The following is a 19,759-nucleotide window of genomic DNA, read 5'->3' on the forward strand; positions in this document are numbered from 1 at the left end:
TAGTTTTGGTCTCCAAAACCAACCGTTTTCAGGTCTAAGATTAGAAAGGCAATGAGTGAGGTGATGTGGTCGCTGCTCACAACACAGCATCTGCCCTCGGTGCTACCTTTTCCCATTCCTTTCTCCTGAGCCTCAGTCCCTCAGTTGTGTGTGTGTGTTGGGGGGGGAGGGGGAGAGGTGTGATCCACAGCTGCCAGTTTCGTCCACGTGCATTTCCTTTTTTAAGCTTATTATTTTAATTTTCCATTTATTAGTTTATTTAATCAATCGCTTTACAGCCTGATCACGGCCCCCTCCCTCCTCTCCTCCCCTCCCCGACTCTCCTTCTCAGAGAAGGAGAGGCCCCCAAGGGATACCAACCCACCCTGGCATCCCAGGTCACAGCAGGACTAAACATATCCCCTCTCATTGAGGCCAGACAAGGCAGCCCAGCTAGGGGGAAAGGACCCGAGGCAGGTAACAGGGTCAGAGACGGCCCCTACTCCCATTGTTAGGGGAGCCACATCTACACTAAGCTGCACATCTGCTACATATGTGTAGGGGGTGTAGGCCCAGCCCATGCATGCTCTTTGGTTGGTGGTTCAGTCTCGGTGAGCCCCATGGGCCAGGTTAGTTGACTCTGTAGGTCTTGTTGTGGTGTCCTTGACCCCTCTGCCTCCCTTCATCGTCCCCCCAACTCTTCCTATGGGCTCCCTGAGCTCTGCCTATTGTTTACATGCATTTCCAGTGCTCAGTGCTGTCCCAGGCTCTGTGCTGGGCTCTACATGAGAGTCAAGTAAGAGGCAGTTTCCGTCCCCAAAGAGCTGGAGACTTGAGAGGAGGAAACAATCAGAGGCTTTTTTTCTCTCACTTCTTTCTCTTTGTTTTTGTTTTTTTAAAGGGGGGGGTTTAGATATTTGTTTATTTTTAAACATTTATTTTTATTTTATGTGTGTAAGTTTTGCCTGCTCATATATCTGTGCACTACATGCATGCAGTGTCCACAGAGGCCAGAAGAGGGCATCCAATTCTTCTGTCTGAAATCAAGGTGCTGGGAATCAAATCTGGGTGCTCTAGAAGAGGATTATCAAGTGTTCTTTACAGCTGAGCCCTCTCTCCAGTCTCTGATATTTATTTTTGAGACAGAGGTCTGCTGTGTAGTCTAAGCTGACATCAAACATGAACCTCCTGCCTTAGTGTTCTACGTGCTGGGAGACAGGCATGTATGCTCATTCCTGGCTCAAACTAGTGCTCTAGCAGGTGTTGGCCCAGGAAGACAAAAGAATTACAGGATGAACACCGAATCCAGGTGAGAACCACCACACCTGGCGGGAGAGGCAGGGGGACATTTTCCTTAGCTAGAGAATGTGGAAGCATTCTTTTAAAATGTTTTCTCTCTACCAATAGTTTCTGTGGTTCCGATTTCTGTACTTTGTTTTAAGTCTTAATTAGAGACCACTTATAGTTGTCGCCTTACCCCTCAGAGCGGAGCCATCCAGACAGTAGCTGTTCAACTTTCAGTAATGGAGCTCTCCAAATTAGGTTTCCCCCAACAGCTATTAAAGGTCCCAGCATCCCATCTTCCAGGGTAATGTGATGACATATTATGTAATCAACTTTGCTAGTAAATTAATACTACTTTTCTCTAAGGAGAACATTCTCGTTGTTGAGAGTGTAGAGTGCCTCAAGAAAGTCCCGGAGTCACAGTTAGACAGCTCCTTTGTGGGGAGATGGGCTAGGGTGTAGATCAGTTGGGAGAGTGCTTGCCTACCATGAAGAAGTTCTGGGCTCAGTTCCTGACATCACATAAAAGCAGATGTGGTGGTGTGTGGGCTCGTAATCTCAGAAATAGGCAGTGGGGTGCGGAGGGGACCAAAAGGACCAACAGTTCAGGGTTATCCTCAGCTACACAGTAAGGTGGAGGACAGCCCGGGCTAGCCCTATCACAAACAAGAAATGACTCTGTGAACTGTTGTAGTTAGTGCTTTTCTTTTCTAAGATTTATTTATTTATAACATGTGCAGCATTCTGCCTACATGTATGCCTGCAGGCCAGAAGAGGGCACCAGATCTCATTATAGATGGTCATGAGCCACCATGTGGTTGCTGGGAATTGAACTCAGGACCTCTGGAAGAGCAAACAGTGCTCTTAACTGCTGAGCCATCTCTCCAGCCCAGTGGAGAGATCCCTCCAGTGGTTTTCTTATTGAAATTCTCTATAACGTCAAATGCCAATGTAGTAGAACACTGTACCTACCAAAGGAGACCTTCTGTTTCCATGTGCTCTTTTCCTGTGTGTTCAAGCCTTCAGCCAGTAAGGCTTACTAGCCACCCACTGGGGAGCAAGGAAAGTAATTAGTACCCAAGGATAAATGAAATGAGCAAGGCCTGGGGCCAGGATACAACCCTGCGTGCTGAGTGCTGTAAGGAGAACACTTGGGAAGGAGAGGTCTGAGGTTTCAGAGCAAGCAGTGCTGGCCCTGGACCAGCAGGAATTACAGAGGAGGTTGAGGAAGGAAAGGTGGGCTGAGGGGATGAGCACGGAGCCTAACGAGACACAGACACGCAGGAGCATGGCGTTAGAGCATGCGGGGGATAATAATAGATGTTGTGGGGAGCTGAACACCGCCTCCTTCCCACAGTGCTGGCATTGATAGCCAGAAGGAGGCGATCAAAGAGACACGGACTGAGCCAGGTCAGGGTCTAGACTCATGCCCTAGCAGGAGCAAATGGAAGGACTGACTCCCATGGGCAGGAAGCCCCACGGCGCCCCACAACGCTCTTGAGATAGAACAAAAGATCCACAGCAGATGCAGAAATTGTCAAAAGGGATCAGACACTCACGTTGACTCACACTGCCGACGTCCCCATCCTGCGACCTCGTGCTCCGCAGAGGCAGGCACATTTCGGTTTGCAGTTTTCATCACCATCTCAGGATCTAAGCATGTTCTCTGACCACGTCCCAGTGTGTGGTTCCAGAAATGACGAAGTGAAACACGTTATCAAAGTCAGATGTGGTCAGAGGACCTGGGCACGAGGGCCAAACGCAGACCCCGGCTTAGCCTCACCCTGCAGTAGATTCTCGTTAGGCCTTGGGTTGACGTTTCCTTCTGCCCGTAAAATCTTTTTAACATGTTTTCTGCTACTGTTCTTGCTGTGATTGTTTCCAGAGTCATTTGCTGTTTCAAATAGAGAACTGTGCGACGACGAGAAAGAGTTCGTCCATTTTCCGGTATGCGAGGGGACCTCACAACCTGAACCTTCGTGTTCCGCCGTCAGAATGACAGCCAATAAGAACTACAGGGGCAAACCGTCTCAGGAAGGTGCTCTAAAAAAGATGCACGAGGAGGAGCACCACCAGCAGATGTCCATCCTCCAGCTGCAGCTGATCCAGATGAACGAGGTGCACGTGGCCAAAATCCAGCAGATAGAACGGGAGTGTGAGATGGCGGAGGAGGAGCACCGGATCAAAATGGAAGTCCTCAATAAAAAGAAGATGTATTGGGAAAGAAAACTACAGACGTTCACCAAGGAGTGGCCCGTTTCCTCATTTAACCGGCCCTTTCCCAACTCACCCTGAGACTTGGGGACGGCTCCCTTGTAATTAATGTCTCTGTTGGCAAGGCAAGGGTGGGATGTGGCCTTTGTGGTCAGGAAGCCTGTAACAGACCTGTGACTAGGTGAATTAGAGTGGGTAGTCGTCACTTATTTAAGAATACATTCAGGTAAACAGCTGCACCCCATGTACCCCCGAAGTGGCCAAGAAGCTGTTAACAGTCTTCTAAAAATCACCACTATGCGTGCTATAATTCTGAATGTAATGTTTCTTAATTAGAATTCGTAGAAAACCACGTGCGAGTGTTTTTTTTTTTTTTTAATGAAATGCAAGTATGCTGATAAAGGAGTGTGGCTGGTGATTTTATACTTTATTTTTTAGTGTTTTTTTTTTTTCAGCCACCAGTGGAACTTTACACCCAGTATAAAGCTGCGTGTGTGGCTGTTTCTCCACCTTTTTAGTGTACACTGAGTGTGGAGGTTTGAAAAGCCTGCCTTTGCAAGGGTATTTGCTAATGTGGCTCACAGACTGCCTTCTAAGGCTTCCCCAAAGAGGCTTTCCAAGTAGTGTCTCCAACCATGGTGGTTCCCGTAGAAGTAGGGGTGTGACACCTTTGAGGGCTTAATGTTCATTTAGGTTCCTACGTCCTGTTTGTTTTATTAAAAATGTCTTAAAATTTTATAGTCACACTGTGTATGTTTTTAAAGGTGCTGCCATCCCAGCCCAGATCCCTCCAACTCTTTGCTACTGACTGAGTGAATGCTTTCCTGTGAGTTATTGCCCTCCCTTTTTAGCCTCTAACCCTCTTAGGAAAGGCCCTGCTTTCCTGTGCTCAACAAGGTACCAGCTGATGGTAATGTATGGCTGGTGTTGCACCACCCCTCAGGGTTAGGATTTGTAGGGATCTGTTACCAACACATTTGGAGCTATGGGTGGATAAATGTGTGTTCTGACCGAGCTGTGATGCTTCTGCTGTAGCCTAATGTTTAAAAAAAAAAAGTTTATTTTTTATTTTTTATTTTTTGTTTTTTTTTAGAGTTGGGGGGCAGTAATAGTTGGAAGCAGCAGAGTGACATTTCAGTGACAAGGCGGATGAGCAGTTTCTGAGAATAAGATTCTGAAGGGGGCATTGACGAGGAGTAGCAGTCAGGGCCAGTGTTCTAAGTGTGGCTCTGCCTGAAGGTGCTATGTGACTCTGGCTAAGTCCCTAAAACCTGACCTGGTGCTTCCTGTGCACAGAACCAGGGAGTTGAGCTAGGTGATATTTAGAGCCTGTTTGAGCTCCTTAGCCATGGTGGGGCTTGTGCTACCCTGCGTGCTTACTGCTGACATCATGGCAGACTGGAGGGCATGGGTTTGCACAGAGTTGGCTCCGGAAGTGGCCAAGCTTTGGAATTTGGGTCCTGGGGCCTGTTAGTTTTGTACAGTTCACACAGACTCACAATTTGTGCACTGCATATAACGCAAGCAGATATCAATTTTGTACATTGAATCTATTTTAAATAATTTTGGAAGAATTAGTCCATTATTTTAGATATATCCTGCAATGATATATCAAAATAGGATCCTTCCATGAGGATTCCTTTTTTAGTTTTAATCAGATGGATCCTTTAGAGAATAGAGAATTTTTGTTTCAAGTACAGTTGGTTATGTGGAAGATAGCAATTGACTCCCTGTGTCCCACTTCAGGATCCAGACAGGGAAGGAGGGGTCTAAACACAAGTGTAAGATGAAGGGGGTTGCTTTTCCTTTACCTACTGATCTATCAAAACATCTTATTCATATGCACATCCCAAAGTAAGGTGTGAATTCTGCTTTTCATGCAAGCTCTCAGGTCATGCCTGACCTGATGGTCTGCTCAACACATCTCCGAATGACAAGGACTTAAAGGGACCTTAGGCAGTTTTGCATCTTTTGTATATAGTGAGGTGGTAGTTACGTTTTTCTAAGAATTTATGGCTTAAACTCACAGCAACATAGAATTAAAAAAAAATGCAGTGCATTTTAATTGGACTATAAAAGCACTGAACTAGTTCCTAACTGAACAAATACAGGATAATTAAGCCAGAGCCTAAAGCCCCTTGCTGTACTGCTAATGGTATTTATGAGTTTACAATAGTAGCTTGCAATATTTGGCTATGCGTTAGAAATAATATTTTATAAATAATTAATCCCACTGGGTCTCACTTCCAGGGAGTTGTGAGTCAGTTGGCTTGGGGCTGGGCTTGCTAGTCAGTATTTTTGGAAGCTTTATAGGTGATTATGATGCATGGCTGAGATTGACAACCACTTTGTGCAGTTGACGAATGTATTTCAGTTGATTCCACAAAGCCGTGGGGAAGTAAGGGCTTGATGCTCAGAGAAGAACCCTCCTGGCACCAGGCCCACATCTAGTAAATAGCAAAGGAGAACCTCAGGCTGGATCTCTTGGTTCTGAACTGCCCAGCCCCACCTGCCGTCTTTACCCTTTCTCTTGAAGCCGAATCAAGGATTTGCTTTAACCTGAGACTCAGATACTGTTACGAATGCTTGCTGAAGCGGCTTCATTCATGAACAAACACAGCACATCCCAGTTCATTTTGCTCTTGAGCCTTTTATTACCTGAGGTGGAAATGCAATAACCATTTCTTGACAGGAATTGTGGTACAGATACATATAAAAAAAAATGCTAAGACATGGTTCAACATCATGGGCATTGCTCAGTAGAGAGGGAAGGCTTGTACACAGCGGACTGTAGACTCAAGCAGTGTGTGTCTTCAGGTGCTCTCTTAGTTGAGGGCAGAGAGCTAAGAAAAGCCAAGAAAGGAATTGTAGAGGTATGGTATTTTAATTGAATCTTGAGAGCTGACATTCTGGCAGGTAGGGATTTGGAAAGCAGAGACCATCGTCACTAGACAGGTCAATGGGAGAGAGAGGAGTGAGGCACAGGGGAGTTTTCAAACTGGATTGGAACTGTGCACCAGAAGGAACATTAGGAGACCAAAGTGAGAGGAGAGGGGTGGAGCTGGGGACTGCAGGTAGGGTGGCTTGGCTTTGGGTAGCTGAGGTGACAGGACCCAGAGGAGGCAGTGAAAAGGAGCCCAGGGTCTTGACTAGGTGGACTCAAGAGTTACTGACTGTTTTTATTGGAGAGGAGTGGAAAGTGTTCAAAGCTAGACTCATAAGAGAAAAACGCTGATGACTGAAATGAAGGGAAGATGCAAAATGTCCCTTAGGACATTTGACTTGTCCCAGAGGTGCCTAGGCACAAACGCTGGCACTTGTTCCCAGTTCTTTGGTTACCATGCCTCTGCTGTGACTTCCTCCTCTTCACCTGTCGTTTCTTCCACCTATTCAGGGAAACTAGCCCTAGTAGGTCCTTGGTCACCCAACTCGTTTTTGTACTGTCACCAACATTCCCACTGTCACTAGAGGCACCCCATTAAATATCTCTTACATTGCCTTGCACTAAGATGGCCAGAGAAAGTCTTTGTTTCCTGTGATGGCTATAGTTTCTCTGGATAGTTGGCACTCACTGATTTGAAGGTGTTTGGTTTGGTTTGGTCCCATGTTGAATAGCGAATACCTGGCCTGGGAAAGTTTGGTGACTTTTATGTAGGCATATCAAAGCCCTTCTTAAAAATTAAATATGAGCCAGATGTGGTGGCACACGCCTTTAATCTCAGCACTAGGGAGGCAGAGGCAGGAGGATCTCTGTGAGTTCAAGGCTAGCCTGGTCTACAAAGAGAGTCCAGACCAACCAGAGCTACACAGAGAAACCCTGTCTTGAAAAACAAAAACAAACAAACAAAAAAGAAAAGAAAAAATCAAATATGGAATCCTGCCCAATAAGGATCCTACCCAGTAGGTCCATGATTTAGGAGTGTTTCAATGGGGTTTTACCAGGACAATCTTTCAATGCAGTTTCATTTTGTTTCGCTTGAGACAAGACTAGGAGGCAGAGATGGCATGGTAAGAGAGTGCATTTGAGTTGTCAACAGTGTCTGCAGTGTCAGGTCAATTACATCAGCACTTGGTCTAGACCAGAGGAAAAGAATGATTGTGCCTCCCGGGAATGTCACAAGGACCTGATAATTATATTTGGCAAAGCTATGAGGAGTGGCTCTGTAATGTCATCGCTACGAATTACCCTTTTAGTAGCATTTCTAGACGCCTGAGCTTTTCAGAGGGCTAGCACTTCATGTCTGCCGTGCCTTCCTTCCTGCTGGGCCGCTTCCCAGGCGGTCCTGTTCCTTCCCGCCCCTGCTTCACTATCTGTATTCTTTTGTCTCTCCAGCCTGTCTGGCCTCATAGCAGCTTCCACTCTCCAGTGTTAGAGATGGAAGGGATGAGGAGGCTTGTGCTGCGGATGCTCAGGGGACAGCTCCCTCAGCACCGAGGCAGCCTCAGGCCAGATCAGCTGACTCGCTACCATGCTGCCCTTGCTACCTTTCTGTTCATGGGGAACTCAGAAGTCATGGGAAAGGTGACCAGGGACCGGTGGCTGCAACAAATTCTTTCCCAATTGTGCCATATATTATGCTCTTCAACACAGTTTACTAATCTCTGCCTCAGTTTCTCCATCTGTGGAAGTGATGTAATACTTATCTACCTCCCTTTGGATGTTGTGAAGATTAGTATGTGTTGGTAAAGCACTTTTGAAATAAAGAATGATGCAAGCATTTAACACTACTGTCGTCATGGATACCCTACGATAGACAGGCTGGGCTGCCTGGTAGCGGTGCTGAGCAACGCGCTGGGATTGCAGGCTTGTGCCACCACACCTGGCTTAGGCGATACTAAGGACAACTCAAACCTTAGCTTAACAGACAAGTACTCTGCCAAACTGAGTTACATTCCAGCCTCATGGTTTGTGTTTGGTTTTTTAGTGAAAACTTTCCATTGCATTCCTTTAAATAGTCCTTTGGTGCATTTATAGTGAGATTGAACTTATAGACATGTGATTTATGCATATTTTTTTTTTAAAGAACACAGCTGTTGACTCTCCATTACCCAATACAATTACAGGTTTACAATCTGGTTATTACCTAACAATGTAGTCTATTGTCGTTAGGTAGAAAATGTTGGTGTGGCACTGGAGTCTCACACATAATAGGCAAGTGCCCTACCACTGACTGATGCCGCAGCCCTAGATAAAAATGTGTGTACCACATCATCCAAATGACCAGCCTGTGAGTGACGGTCCCTCACTGTCAGTGCCCTATGAATGAGTGACGGTCCCTTACTGTCAGCATCCCCTATGAATGAATGATGGTCCCTCACTGTCAGCACCCCATGAAAGGACATCATGGTGACTCTGTTGCCTGCAATTTAGACAAGGGAATAGTAGGAGCTCTCTGACCATAAATTTTAAACTTCTGCTAAGATATTCTATTAAGTTCTAGTTTGAGTTTCCTCTTCTGTAGTTTGGCTGCATGTTGGGTGGGGTTTCAAATCCTGTTACTTTAAAGGCTGAATCTGCCTAATCAAAAGGGCTGGTGTGGTGGCTCACACCTTCGTAATCCTAACTCTGGGGAGGCAGAGACAGAAAGTCTGAGTTCAAGGTCATCGCTACCTACATAACAAGTTTGAGGCCAACTGGGGCTATTTAAGACCTCATCTCACCACTGCCCTCCCCTCCCCCCCCCCAAAAAAAAAACCCTCTCAAAACACCCAAACCAAGATTCTTGTGGTGGAAATAGGAAATGTGAGATGTGATAGCAGCAGAAGATAAGGTTCCAGGACTGTTTCTGTCCCATCATCTAGTTCAGGAACCTTCAACAAAGAAGGAAAACAGGCTGGTGCTCTGCTAGCAAGGTCGGGTGGAGCCTAGATTTCCGGGAGAGCACAGATCGGGAACTCTGCCCTCCTTGCGTGTGTTAAGGATGCATCCTGCCATAAAGCTATACCCTCAGTCTCTGGGTCTGGATTCTTATCCATAAGTTTCTAATGGGTTTTGTTTTGGTTTTGTTTGTTTGGTTTTGTTTGTGCTGGTATTGGTTTTGTTTGTGCTGGTATTATACGTTCTACAGGGTTGGGGGGTCAGTTACTGCAATTACCCAGCCACTGTTAACACTTGGGGGGGAACATCTGCTGTCCTGTGGTTTCCTGAATCTCAGCGTAAAGGGAGTGGAGCTATCCAGGGGATGCCATTCTCAGGGCAGAAGTACAAGAAGCTGTGTACTACTGCAAAATACTCCATATTCTGTCTGTTACAGCTGCTGCCCTTGGCCTATGCACCTGACATGGCTGAGCCCGAAGTCCAGAGAGGGAAGTGGGTTCCTCCTCAGAATGTTCAATCTATCATAGTATTACAAGAGAGAGGGGAGCTAGCTAGTCACCAAGGAGTTGAAATTATGTTATAAATCAATCTAGGAGCAGAAAATCTAGTTGAAAACCAACATTTTACCACTGCCACCCCCTCTACTGAAACATCTCTTTCTTCTGTCTTCCTTCTATTTTTTTTTTTTAGGGTGTGGTGACCGGAAATTGAAATAACAATAAATTGTATTTCATTGGCTTGTTGGTTTAAGTGAATGATACCCTTTACTGACAATGGGATCATAGCCAGAAAGAGTCATGGGAAGTAGAAACTATCACAGGTGAAAAGTGTCATGGGTTCAGTGTTGCTGTCCGACATGGCTAGTGACTATAGAATGTGGTCACTTTTGTACCGTCACAGTAAAATCAGCAGTAGTTGGAGGCTGGAGAAATGGCTCAGTGGTTAAGGACGTGTGCTGCCTTCCCAGGGCACGTTACATCAGTTCTCAGAACCCAGGTCAGGTGGCTTGCCACGCCCTGAAATGCCACTCTCTTCTGGATTTCTCAGGTACTTTTACTCACGTTCACCTGCCATCCCTTTCTCCAGACAGACACACACACAGACATAATTTTATTTTATTTTTTTAAAAAATTATTTATTTATTTATTTATTTATTTATTGCATATGAGTGCTTTGTCTGCAGAAGAGGGTATCAGATCACATTATAGATGGTTTTGCGCCACCATGTGGTTCCTGGGAATTGAACTCAGGACCTCTGGAAGAGCAGGCAGAGCTCTTAACCACTGAGCCATCTCTCCAGCCCTGGACATAATTTTAAAAGTAACAAAAAGCCAGGAGTTGAAGTATTAAAAAGTCATGCGTTACTTTTATATTTAGAAAAGCACCAGTCACATAATAGACTATAAATTTTAGTATATGTTTCCCAAGGTATATGGCCTTTATATGGAAATACGAAGATCTGAGCCTAAGGGTTCTGTCTAGCTCTAGACATTCATGCTTTTAAGAATCCTAATATCCTGAAGTCCTATTTTGGGCCTCAGTTCAAATCTTTAGTTTTGCAAAGAACATTTACCTCCTGGGTATTAGGTAATTGCCTATTAATTCCCATTCATGACTGCCGTACTGTTATATAAAATGCATGTATGGAACCAACCTGCAGAGTGTAAAATCAAAACTAAAAATACCCCCTGCACCTCAATTTTTATCTTTTGCGTTACAAGAGACATCAAAGCTATCATCACTCATAATGACACATCACCTGGAGTCTTTCCAGCCTCTTCACTCAGTGACACAGCCAGGGTCTGTGACATCACTCTTGTTGACCTCTCTCCCTAGAGTCCCCTATCACCCATGCTGTTGCAAGGTCACCAAGTCTCCAAGGTCATCCGAATACTAGGACATAGTCTTGGAATCTGGGCTCTGGTCTCACCCTTGCTGGCAGCTCATATGGTGACTGAGCAGGAAACAGGCTCTGTCTCTGGATATCAAGGTCCTTGTTTCTGAGACGAGAGTATGAGAGAAAAGGATGTGTGAATCTTGTCCCTGTGCTCTGATTAGCTCAATTCTGAAGTTGAATACAACCCAAAATTTCAATTTAGTATCCTCCTTAAACGATAGTGTTTACCTAAATGGAATTCAGATAATGCATCCAAGAGACTGAGTCCCAAGATTGAAAGCACTGTTTGTGAATGTTGCTGATATTAGGATAATGATGGTTCTTAAACTGTTTATAACACAATCTAAATATTCAATAAAAAGAATTTATAGGTAATGGGAACAAAGGAGTTATTGCGTCCCAAAATGTAATTTTCTCAGTGAAATCTGAATGACTGCTCTTTGTTTTAGAGGCCCAATTCTATAGATTTTTATAGCCCCTCTATTTACAAACTTTGTTCTCAGGCAGTGATAGGCCAAGAATGCATAGATTGTTGTATACTTAAAAAATTCTTGTGGGCTAGGGAGATGATTCAGTGGATAAAGTGTTTGCTACAAAAGCATGAGCGACTGAGTTTATAGCCCCTCCTCCGCCCCCACCCCCCACTCCCATAAAAAAGCTGGGTGTGACAGCAACACACCTGTAACCCCACTTGTATTTGTTACTTTTCTATTGCTATGAATAAAACACCATAAACAAGGCAAAATGAAATCGAGTTTATTTGGACTTGTGGTTCAAGAGGGTTAGAGTCCATGATGGCAGAGTGGAGGCAGCAGGCAGCAGGCAGCAGGCAGCAGGCAGCAGGCAGCAGGCAGCAGGCAGCAGGCAGCAGGCAGCAGGCAGCAGGCGTGGTAGCTGGAGCAGAAACTGAGGTCTCACAGCTTGAACCACAAATAGGAAGCAAAGAGAACAAACTAGAAATGCTACAAGTCTTTAAGCTTTCAAAACCTACCTCTAGTGACACTCTTCCTTTAACAAGCACCACCCCCCAAAGTCTTCCCAAACAGCACCACTAACTAGTGACCAAGCATCCAAATGCCCAAGGCTATGGGGGGGGGTATTTCTTATTCAAACCACCACACCAGTGCTAAAGGGGTGGGTGGGGGCAGGTTCCTGGAGCTCACTAGCCAGCCAGTTTAGCTGCACCAGGTTCAGTGAGACTGACTGCTTGTCTTAGCTCTATCTCTGCCTCTGTCTCTCCTCTCTTCTCCTTTCTTCTCTTCCCTCCTCCTCCTCCTCCTCCTCCTCCTCCTCCTCCTCTTCTTCTTCTTCTTCTCTCTCTCTCTCTCTCTCTCTCTCTCTCTCTCTCTCTCTCTCTCACCCACACACACATAAATAAATAAATAAATTAAAAAAATTGTTTAAAAGGTATAATGAAATGGAAGACACTCAATGTCAACCTCTCGCTTCCATACATGCTTGCTTATGTGGGCATCTGCACCACTTCCCACATATTGTGTTAGTTTTTGTCAGTGTAACAAATGCCTGGGTCATCTGGGAAGAGGACCTCTCAATTGAGAAAAGACCTCCACCAGATTGGCTACTAGGCCAGCTTATGGGACATTTTCTTGATGAATGTCGATGAGCAGGTGGTCTTGGGTTGTGTAAAAAAATCAGATGAGCCAGCCAGGAGGAGCAAGCTAGTAAGCAGCATTCCTCCTTAGCCTCGGCTTCAGTTTCTGCATCCATGGTCCTACCTTGGGTTCCTGCACCAACTTTTGTTCACGAGGAACCATATTTGGGACATGTAAAGCAAATAATCCTTTTCTTCTTCAAGTTGCTTTTGGTTAGGGTGTTTTATCACAGTGATAGAAAGCAAATCAGGACATATGTATATGTCCTGTGCATATATCATGCACATATGAATATACCATATATACACTACACATGTGCAAACACAAGCACGCATTCACACACACACAGCTCTCATTAGTTGACTTTACTAGATGATATTTACTATAAAATGAGGGAAGAATGTTAGCATTTATGGAACACCTTTTATAGGTCTTAGAGTTGCTCTGTATTCCTCACTTAATGCCCCAAATGCTCTGCAGGCATATATAGTATCACTCATATTATGTAGATAAACTTGGAGAGAGTGATTTGTCCAAAGCCATGTATCAAAAGCTCCGGTGATGGGTAGTCCTGGTGACTGAGAATGAACTGCAGTTCATGCCACTGAACGATACACTTCAAATGGTTAAAATGGCAAATGTCATGCTTCAACACAATTAAAAAGAAAAAAGAAAAAAATTCACATACCTAGTGAAGAGTTCAACTAGATGTTCAGCTCACATAAGAAAAAAAGCGCTACAACTACTTAGCTCTGTTTATTAACCGGCTTTTAAGAGCTCTGCCATGACACAGGAGTCAGAACCACAGAGGAGCAAAGAGTCAAGTGAGGTGAAAGGTGTCAGCAGCAGCCAAGGTGGCAAGCTAAGGACAGTGACCATGTCAGAAAAGTGGCCAATTAGCCTTGCCTTTAGATCTGTGTTTTCCAGGCATTAATGTGCATGAGAAACCCCTGGACATCTTGTTATAAAAGTGTCTTTTGATTCAGGAAGTTAGACTTTGCATTCCTAATAAACTCCCAGGTGATGATGCTGGACCACGGATGAACTGTTGAATAGCGAGGGCTTAGGCAAGAGTAACTTCCTCCAAGCTAGCTCTCCCTGTGGGGTTCAGAGCATTTGCAACACAGTAGAATCTCGGTTTTGGTGAGGAGGGGCTTCAATAAATCAAGATGTGGGCTCCATCCCAGAGCTGCTGAATCAGGGGCTCTGAAGGCCACACTGGCGTCAAGAAGTTTAACAAGCTTGTATGCTGTTGAGGGAATGTTTGAGAACTGCTGCTAAGAAGCCATCACCACGTGCTAACTCCATCACTTCCTTGTGCTGTGCAATGTCGGCTTAGAAGGGCCTTTCAAAAGCTCTGCACCTGACAGATGAGAAAACGGACACCTCCGATCTTGGTGTGTTGGGCCCCAAAGTTTTCTGATTTCAAGAAATATTCTATTTATTTACTTGTTTGCTTGCTTGGTCATTTGTGGCTCTTTCATCCACTTTACCAAATCTTTCCCTGTACTCCTACTTGAATTAGAAGACCTTTTATGTCTAAAAAGCTTTGCAGATGGACCTGGAGAGATAGCTCAGAGGCCAAGAGCACTACTTGCTCTTTCAAAGGCCCTGAGTTCAATTCTCAGCAACCAAATGGTGGCTCACAACCATCTGTAATGAGATCTGGCTCCTCTTCTGGCATGCAGGCACACATGCAGACAAAACACTGTATACTTAGTAAGTAAATAAATCTTTGAAAAAAAAAAGCCTTGCAAGAGCAGTTTTCCTGCCATGATGCCTTTGGAGATTTCAGTCTAATTTAGCACACTAAGCTGGGGGGTTTATGTTTATAAGCATAAAACCATCCAAAGTGAGAACCATAAGAAAATCTTAGGTGGAGTAATTAAGAAATAGACTGCTTTGGGTTTTAATTGCCCCCCTCCTTTCTGTTTTCTGTAGCTAGGGTGTTTGGACATTATGACGTTCTACCCATAAGTGCCACAGCACATATGTACTCGGCATAAGAACATCACCCCACGTGACCACAGTCCCATTATCACGCCTTGAAAAAAAATTAACGTTGAATCAACAAATCACTTAATATGTGATCTACATTCCAATTTCTCCAGCAATACTAATGTTTTCGACTGCTGTTTATTTTCTCAGATGCATCTGGTCACCACCTCCTTTATTTTGTATATTCTGGAGCAACCCTTTCTCTTTGTTTTAGTGGCACGGTTTTCCTTTCCAGCCCAGGTTTTGTGAAGCACTCCACATACCTGATCTATTTGAGTACATCCTCATTATTTGATTTAGGTCGGAATTCCTTGGCCAGAGGACCACATAGGTAAGTGTCATGTCCTCACTGCATCATTGCAAGAGGTGCATTTTGGCAGGTTGTCCTACCATTTGTAATGCTAAGTTTGACTGCCCTGTGAAGGTGGTGTCTGCCAGACCAACTGTAGAATTATATTCTTTCCCTTATGGTCAACTTTATCTGTTGGCTGATAATTTAAGACTCTCGATATCCTGTCTTCTCATAACCTTATGGTTTTTAGCTTCTTGAAGGTTTTCTTTTGAAATGATATTTTATCAATTCTTTGTTTATATTTACCCTTTCCCCAACTCCTCCCACCTCCTTACCATTCAACTACAAGTATTTTTTCTTTTATCTTCCCATTGAGTTCTATTTAACTGTTCTTTGGAGTGGGGCCTACCCTGGAGTGTGGTTGACCTAGTTGTGGGGGGGGGGCATCATTGAAGAAAATGGACTCGCCCTTTCTCAGAAGCTATGGAAAAGCTAGAGACGGACATGTGCCCACCTCCCCAGCTCCATGCTGGGATTTTATCCTGTGTGTGCAAGTCTTGTGCATGCTATCGCAACACATTTTATCCAACTCTATTATTTCACTGAGGATTTCAAAGTGATCATTGTCTCAGCACTGACCACTTTTCAGCATCCATGTGCGATGAAGTTGTGCTGGGTTTGATAAAGAATCTAAATTAAGGGGCCGAGTACCATTGGCTGCAGAAAACAAAAGCTCTCTCTCTCCCCATTCCACTCTCTCTCTCCTCCCCTCTCCTCTCTCCCTCTCTCAGTCACTCCCTGTGTTTTAAACAGAGAGAGACTCAGGTAGCTCAAGCTGGCCTCGAACTCACTACGTAGCTGAAAATGACCTTGAACTCCTCACTTCCTGCTTTTATCTCAAACATGCTGGGATTACAGGCTTGTGCTACCATGCCTGGCTTGCTTCATGTTTCTTTGCTGAAAGTGAGGAAGAAAGACGTAGGTTCCCTATGCGCCACACTATGCTAAGACATGGCCACCTGAGACAGGAAGATTCCCACTCACTTTCTCCTAAGCATCTTGCCCCAGACTGCTTGTCTGGACATTACTGATTGTCCCTGAGTGCTGCTGAGGAAAATTATATGCTTCCTCACCCATTATCATCAATGGCCACGGCATTGTTTTTCCACTCTTCAAATCCGACTCAGTATTTCTGTGTAGCAGAGATTGGGGCAGCAATCTGGTTGGAAGGGAGGTGCCAGGATATTTGTCTTGAAATGGTATCTGTTACATAAAATGCATATATTAGATAAGTTTTAAAAAAGTAACATCTTATGTAAGATGGAGAAATTCAATTGCTCATACTATAGACACTGATGAAGACTGAGGCTGAGAGAGGATGGAGGCGAAAGCTTCCTTATATCGCCATTCCTCCAACCCAGGGCTTTTATTCATACTCCCCTTTCTCCTCAGAAAGCACAGAAGCCGTAATTCAGAAATGTTCCTGGCATCTAAACACCCTATCTATAAGACAGACTGTGTGAGCCCCTGTTCTATCCTTCCCACTGGTTACAAAGAAGGAAGTGTCCATATGTACTTTGAATTCCACTTTTCTTCTCAAGAATCTTACACAACTGATTACCCCCTTTCCTTGCCTGTACGTCCGACTCCCTTCTCCTCTCAGCACACTCCTCTCATCGTCAGTCGACTGTTTTCCAGTCTTCCTCTGCCTACAGCCACTTCCTGCTTGCTTTCTTCTCTTCTCAGTTAAGCTGTCTAAATGTCGCCTCTGTTTCCCACTCCTTATTCATATTACACTGAACTCCAGTCTAGACTCCGCCCAGACCACTTTACCAAGTGGTTCTTGCTGTGATCCCTGGGGCCTTCAAGCGACTGTGTCAGTTGGAAACTATTCAGTATTCATATTTGCTGGCCCTCTCTGCAGCATTGCATTAGTTGGCCACATCCTACTTCTTGACACACGTTTGTTCCTTGGCCACTAGGATACTGTTCTTTTCCAATTCTCCTAATTTTCGGACAGTGCCTATACAGTTCCCTCCACCCGGTTTTCTTATTAAGTCATTCTATCCATTTTCCTCACTCATTTATACATGCCCAGTGCAAATATATCTTGCCCGAAGACCTATGCATCTAATGGCTACTCGCATTTTGCATCATTGATCCCTCAAACTCAATGTATGCTTAGAACTAAACCCATCATCCCCACCCCACCCCCACCCCGGAACCAACTTTTCCTCCGGGTTTCCTCCTACCACTGTTTTATAAATACCACCAAGCCACCGCTTGACACGTCCTCTCCCTCTCCTCCTACATTTTGTCTGTCACCAAATTCTATTGCTTTTATCTGCCATAGTCATCCTCCCCCCCCCCCCCGTGTGTGTGTGTGTGTGTGTGTGTGTGTGTGTGTAGGCTTCACTGTGTAATCCAAGCTGTTCTAATCTCTATATAGCCAGGGATGGCCTGATTGATGCCCATGTCTCATTCTTCTATATACTGGAATTACAGGCATAAGCCGCCAGTCCCAGATGCCAGTTTACAATCTTAAAATCAAGCCTAATCTCACTTAGAAGACTTACAGGGTCTACCACTTGCTTTTTGGAGTCCCCAGCTTCTTTCTGTGCTATTCACTCTCTAGACTTTGGGGAACAACTGCCTTTTGTTGCTTTTTTTTTTTTTTTTTTTTTTTGGTATGCCACGGGGTTGTGAAGTATACATGTGTTGTAAAATGGTCAGATCTAGCTAATTCATACACACGCTACCATAAGATTGCCATTTGGGGGGCAAAAACATTTATCATCATGCTCTTTACATTTTTGTCAAGAATACAATAAAGTGATTCACCGTAGGCACGCCCAGTGTTCATGGATGGGTGGTGAGGATCATTAACTATAGCGACCATAGCGTTGAGTTTTCCTATGTCTCTTGAATTGGCCATAGTCTGGACCTCAATTCCACATTCTGGATTTCTTCATAGAATAATCTCTCTTCTCTACATCCCTCTAACTCTGCATTAGTCCCTCAGGCTCAGTTTAAATGCCACCCCAGGGAAGGTTTCTGTCATGCCTCCAACTCCTGGTACCTAAGAGTTCTGATGGTTTCTCAGTCCTTTGACCCTGTGACTGCTTAAAGCTTGACTCCTTTAGTAGGCTGCATCTGTCTCTCTATTAGGCCACAGGACAGGACTGCATCTGTCTCTCTTCTAGGCCGCAGGACAGGGACTGCATCTGTCTCTTTTCTAGGCCGCAGGACAGGGACTGCATCTGTCTACTAGGCTGCAGGACAGGGACTGCATCTGTCTCTCTTCTAGGCCGCAGGACAGGGACTGCATCTGTCTCTCTTCTAGGCCGCAGGACAAGGGCTGCATCTGTCTCTCTTCTAGGCCGCAGGACAGGGACTGCATCTGTCTCTCTTCTAGGCTGCAGGACAGGGACTGCATCTGTCTCTCTTCTAAGTCGCAGGACAAGGGCTGCATCTGTCTTTCTTCTAGGCTGCAGGACAGGGGCTGCATCTGTCTCTCTTCTAGGCCGCAGGACAGGGACTGCATCTGTCTCTCTTCTAGGCTGCAGGACAGAGGCTGCATCTGTCTCTCTTCTAGGCTGCAGGACAGGGACTGCATCTGTCTCTCTTCTAGGCTGCAGGACAGGGGCTGCATCTGTCTCTCTTCTAGGCTGCAGGACAGGGACTGCGCCTGTCCTGTTCACCTCTGTGTCTTCCCTGTCTCACATGACCTCTGACACATAATGGGCCAACTCTCATGACGAACGCAGTTACTGTCCCCATGTTCCTTGCCCTGCTCCTGCTCCCATCACTGTGGATGTCGCCACTGTCTATCCTGTCACTGCTTCTCTGTGCGGAGAGGAATAGTGCAGGATGTGCTGTTTCACCTTTGCAGCTCTCTTAATTGGGACCCCAGGCTGTTTAAGTCCAATTGTATTGACCTTGCTGCCAAGTCCCTAGGCCATTAGATTTTAGGCAGTAATTTTCAACTGGGAGCTAAGAAGAAATTTAAATCTCCTGATTTAATTCACGCTCAGGTGCAATGCAAAATGAGGTTTAACATGTTTATGCATGCAAAAGTGCACGTGTACATGTATGCGCACAGTGCTCAACTGTAACAGTCAAGCATGCATGCATGCATGCATGCATGCTTTTCTCAGAGGCAATCTGGTACGTACTCATTCCTTACATATGTACATACAGAGTAAAGTGGCATATGCTTGGCACTTATGCATATGTACAGAAGCAAGCTGATATACTCCTTACATATGTATGCACACAGGCAAATGGCATATGCTCAATACATATGTATACATACAGAGGCAAGCTGACATACTAAAACACATTCCGCGGCAAAACAGCTATTTGGTTGCACTTGATTCATGCTAATTCCTAGCTCCTTGATGGCTCTTTCTGGAGTCTGAATTTAACGGATGCTGTTTTCATTTGTTCCTAGGGTTTGGATAGAAATGAAACTCCGTCTGTCTGTCCCTCTCCCCCACCCTCTGTGTTTGCCTGTCTCTCAATAGTCTTGCTATATATCCTGGGCTGACCTTGCATTCACTGTGTCCCAGGCTGCCTTGGAACGCTCTCTACCCTCCATCTTTTGCCATGCAGGCACTGGGATTAAAAGTGGATACCACGCCACTCGGCTCTGTCTTTCTCCC

The 19,759-nt window shown here is 45.0% G+C and overlaps 1 protein-coding gene across 9 annotated transcripts in view; it reads left to right on the forward strand.

The window, feature by feature from the left end:
- MSANTD3 (Myb/SANT DNA binding domain containing 3) overlaps window positions 1-7,345 on the forward strand; it is a 35,891-nt gene extending 28,546 nt beyond the window's left edge. For all 9 annotated transcript variants that reach the window (XM_084779576.1, XM_084779577.1, XM_084779574.1 and 6 more), the window contains one exon: window positions 3,149-7,345. In XM_084779576.1, the coding sequence (XP_084635702.1) occupies window positions 3,149-3,558 (410 nt within the window). In that variant the 3' untranslated portion in view covers window positions 3,559-7,345. The remainder of the gene's footprint in view (window positions 1-3,148) is intronic.
- Window positions 7,346-19,759: the final 12,414 nt, after the last annotated feature.

This window comes from Acomys minous (assembly GCF_964271855.1).
Source record: "Acomys minous genome assembly, chromosome: 1".
NCBI lineage: Eukaryota > Metazoa > Chordata > Mammalia > Rodentia > Muridae > Acomys > Acomys minous.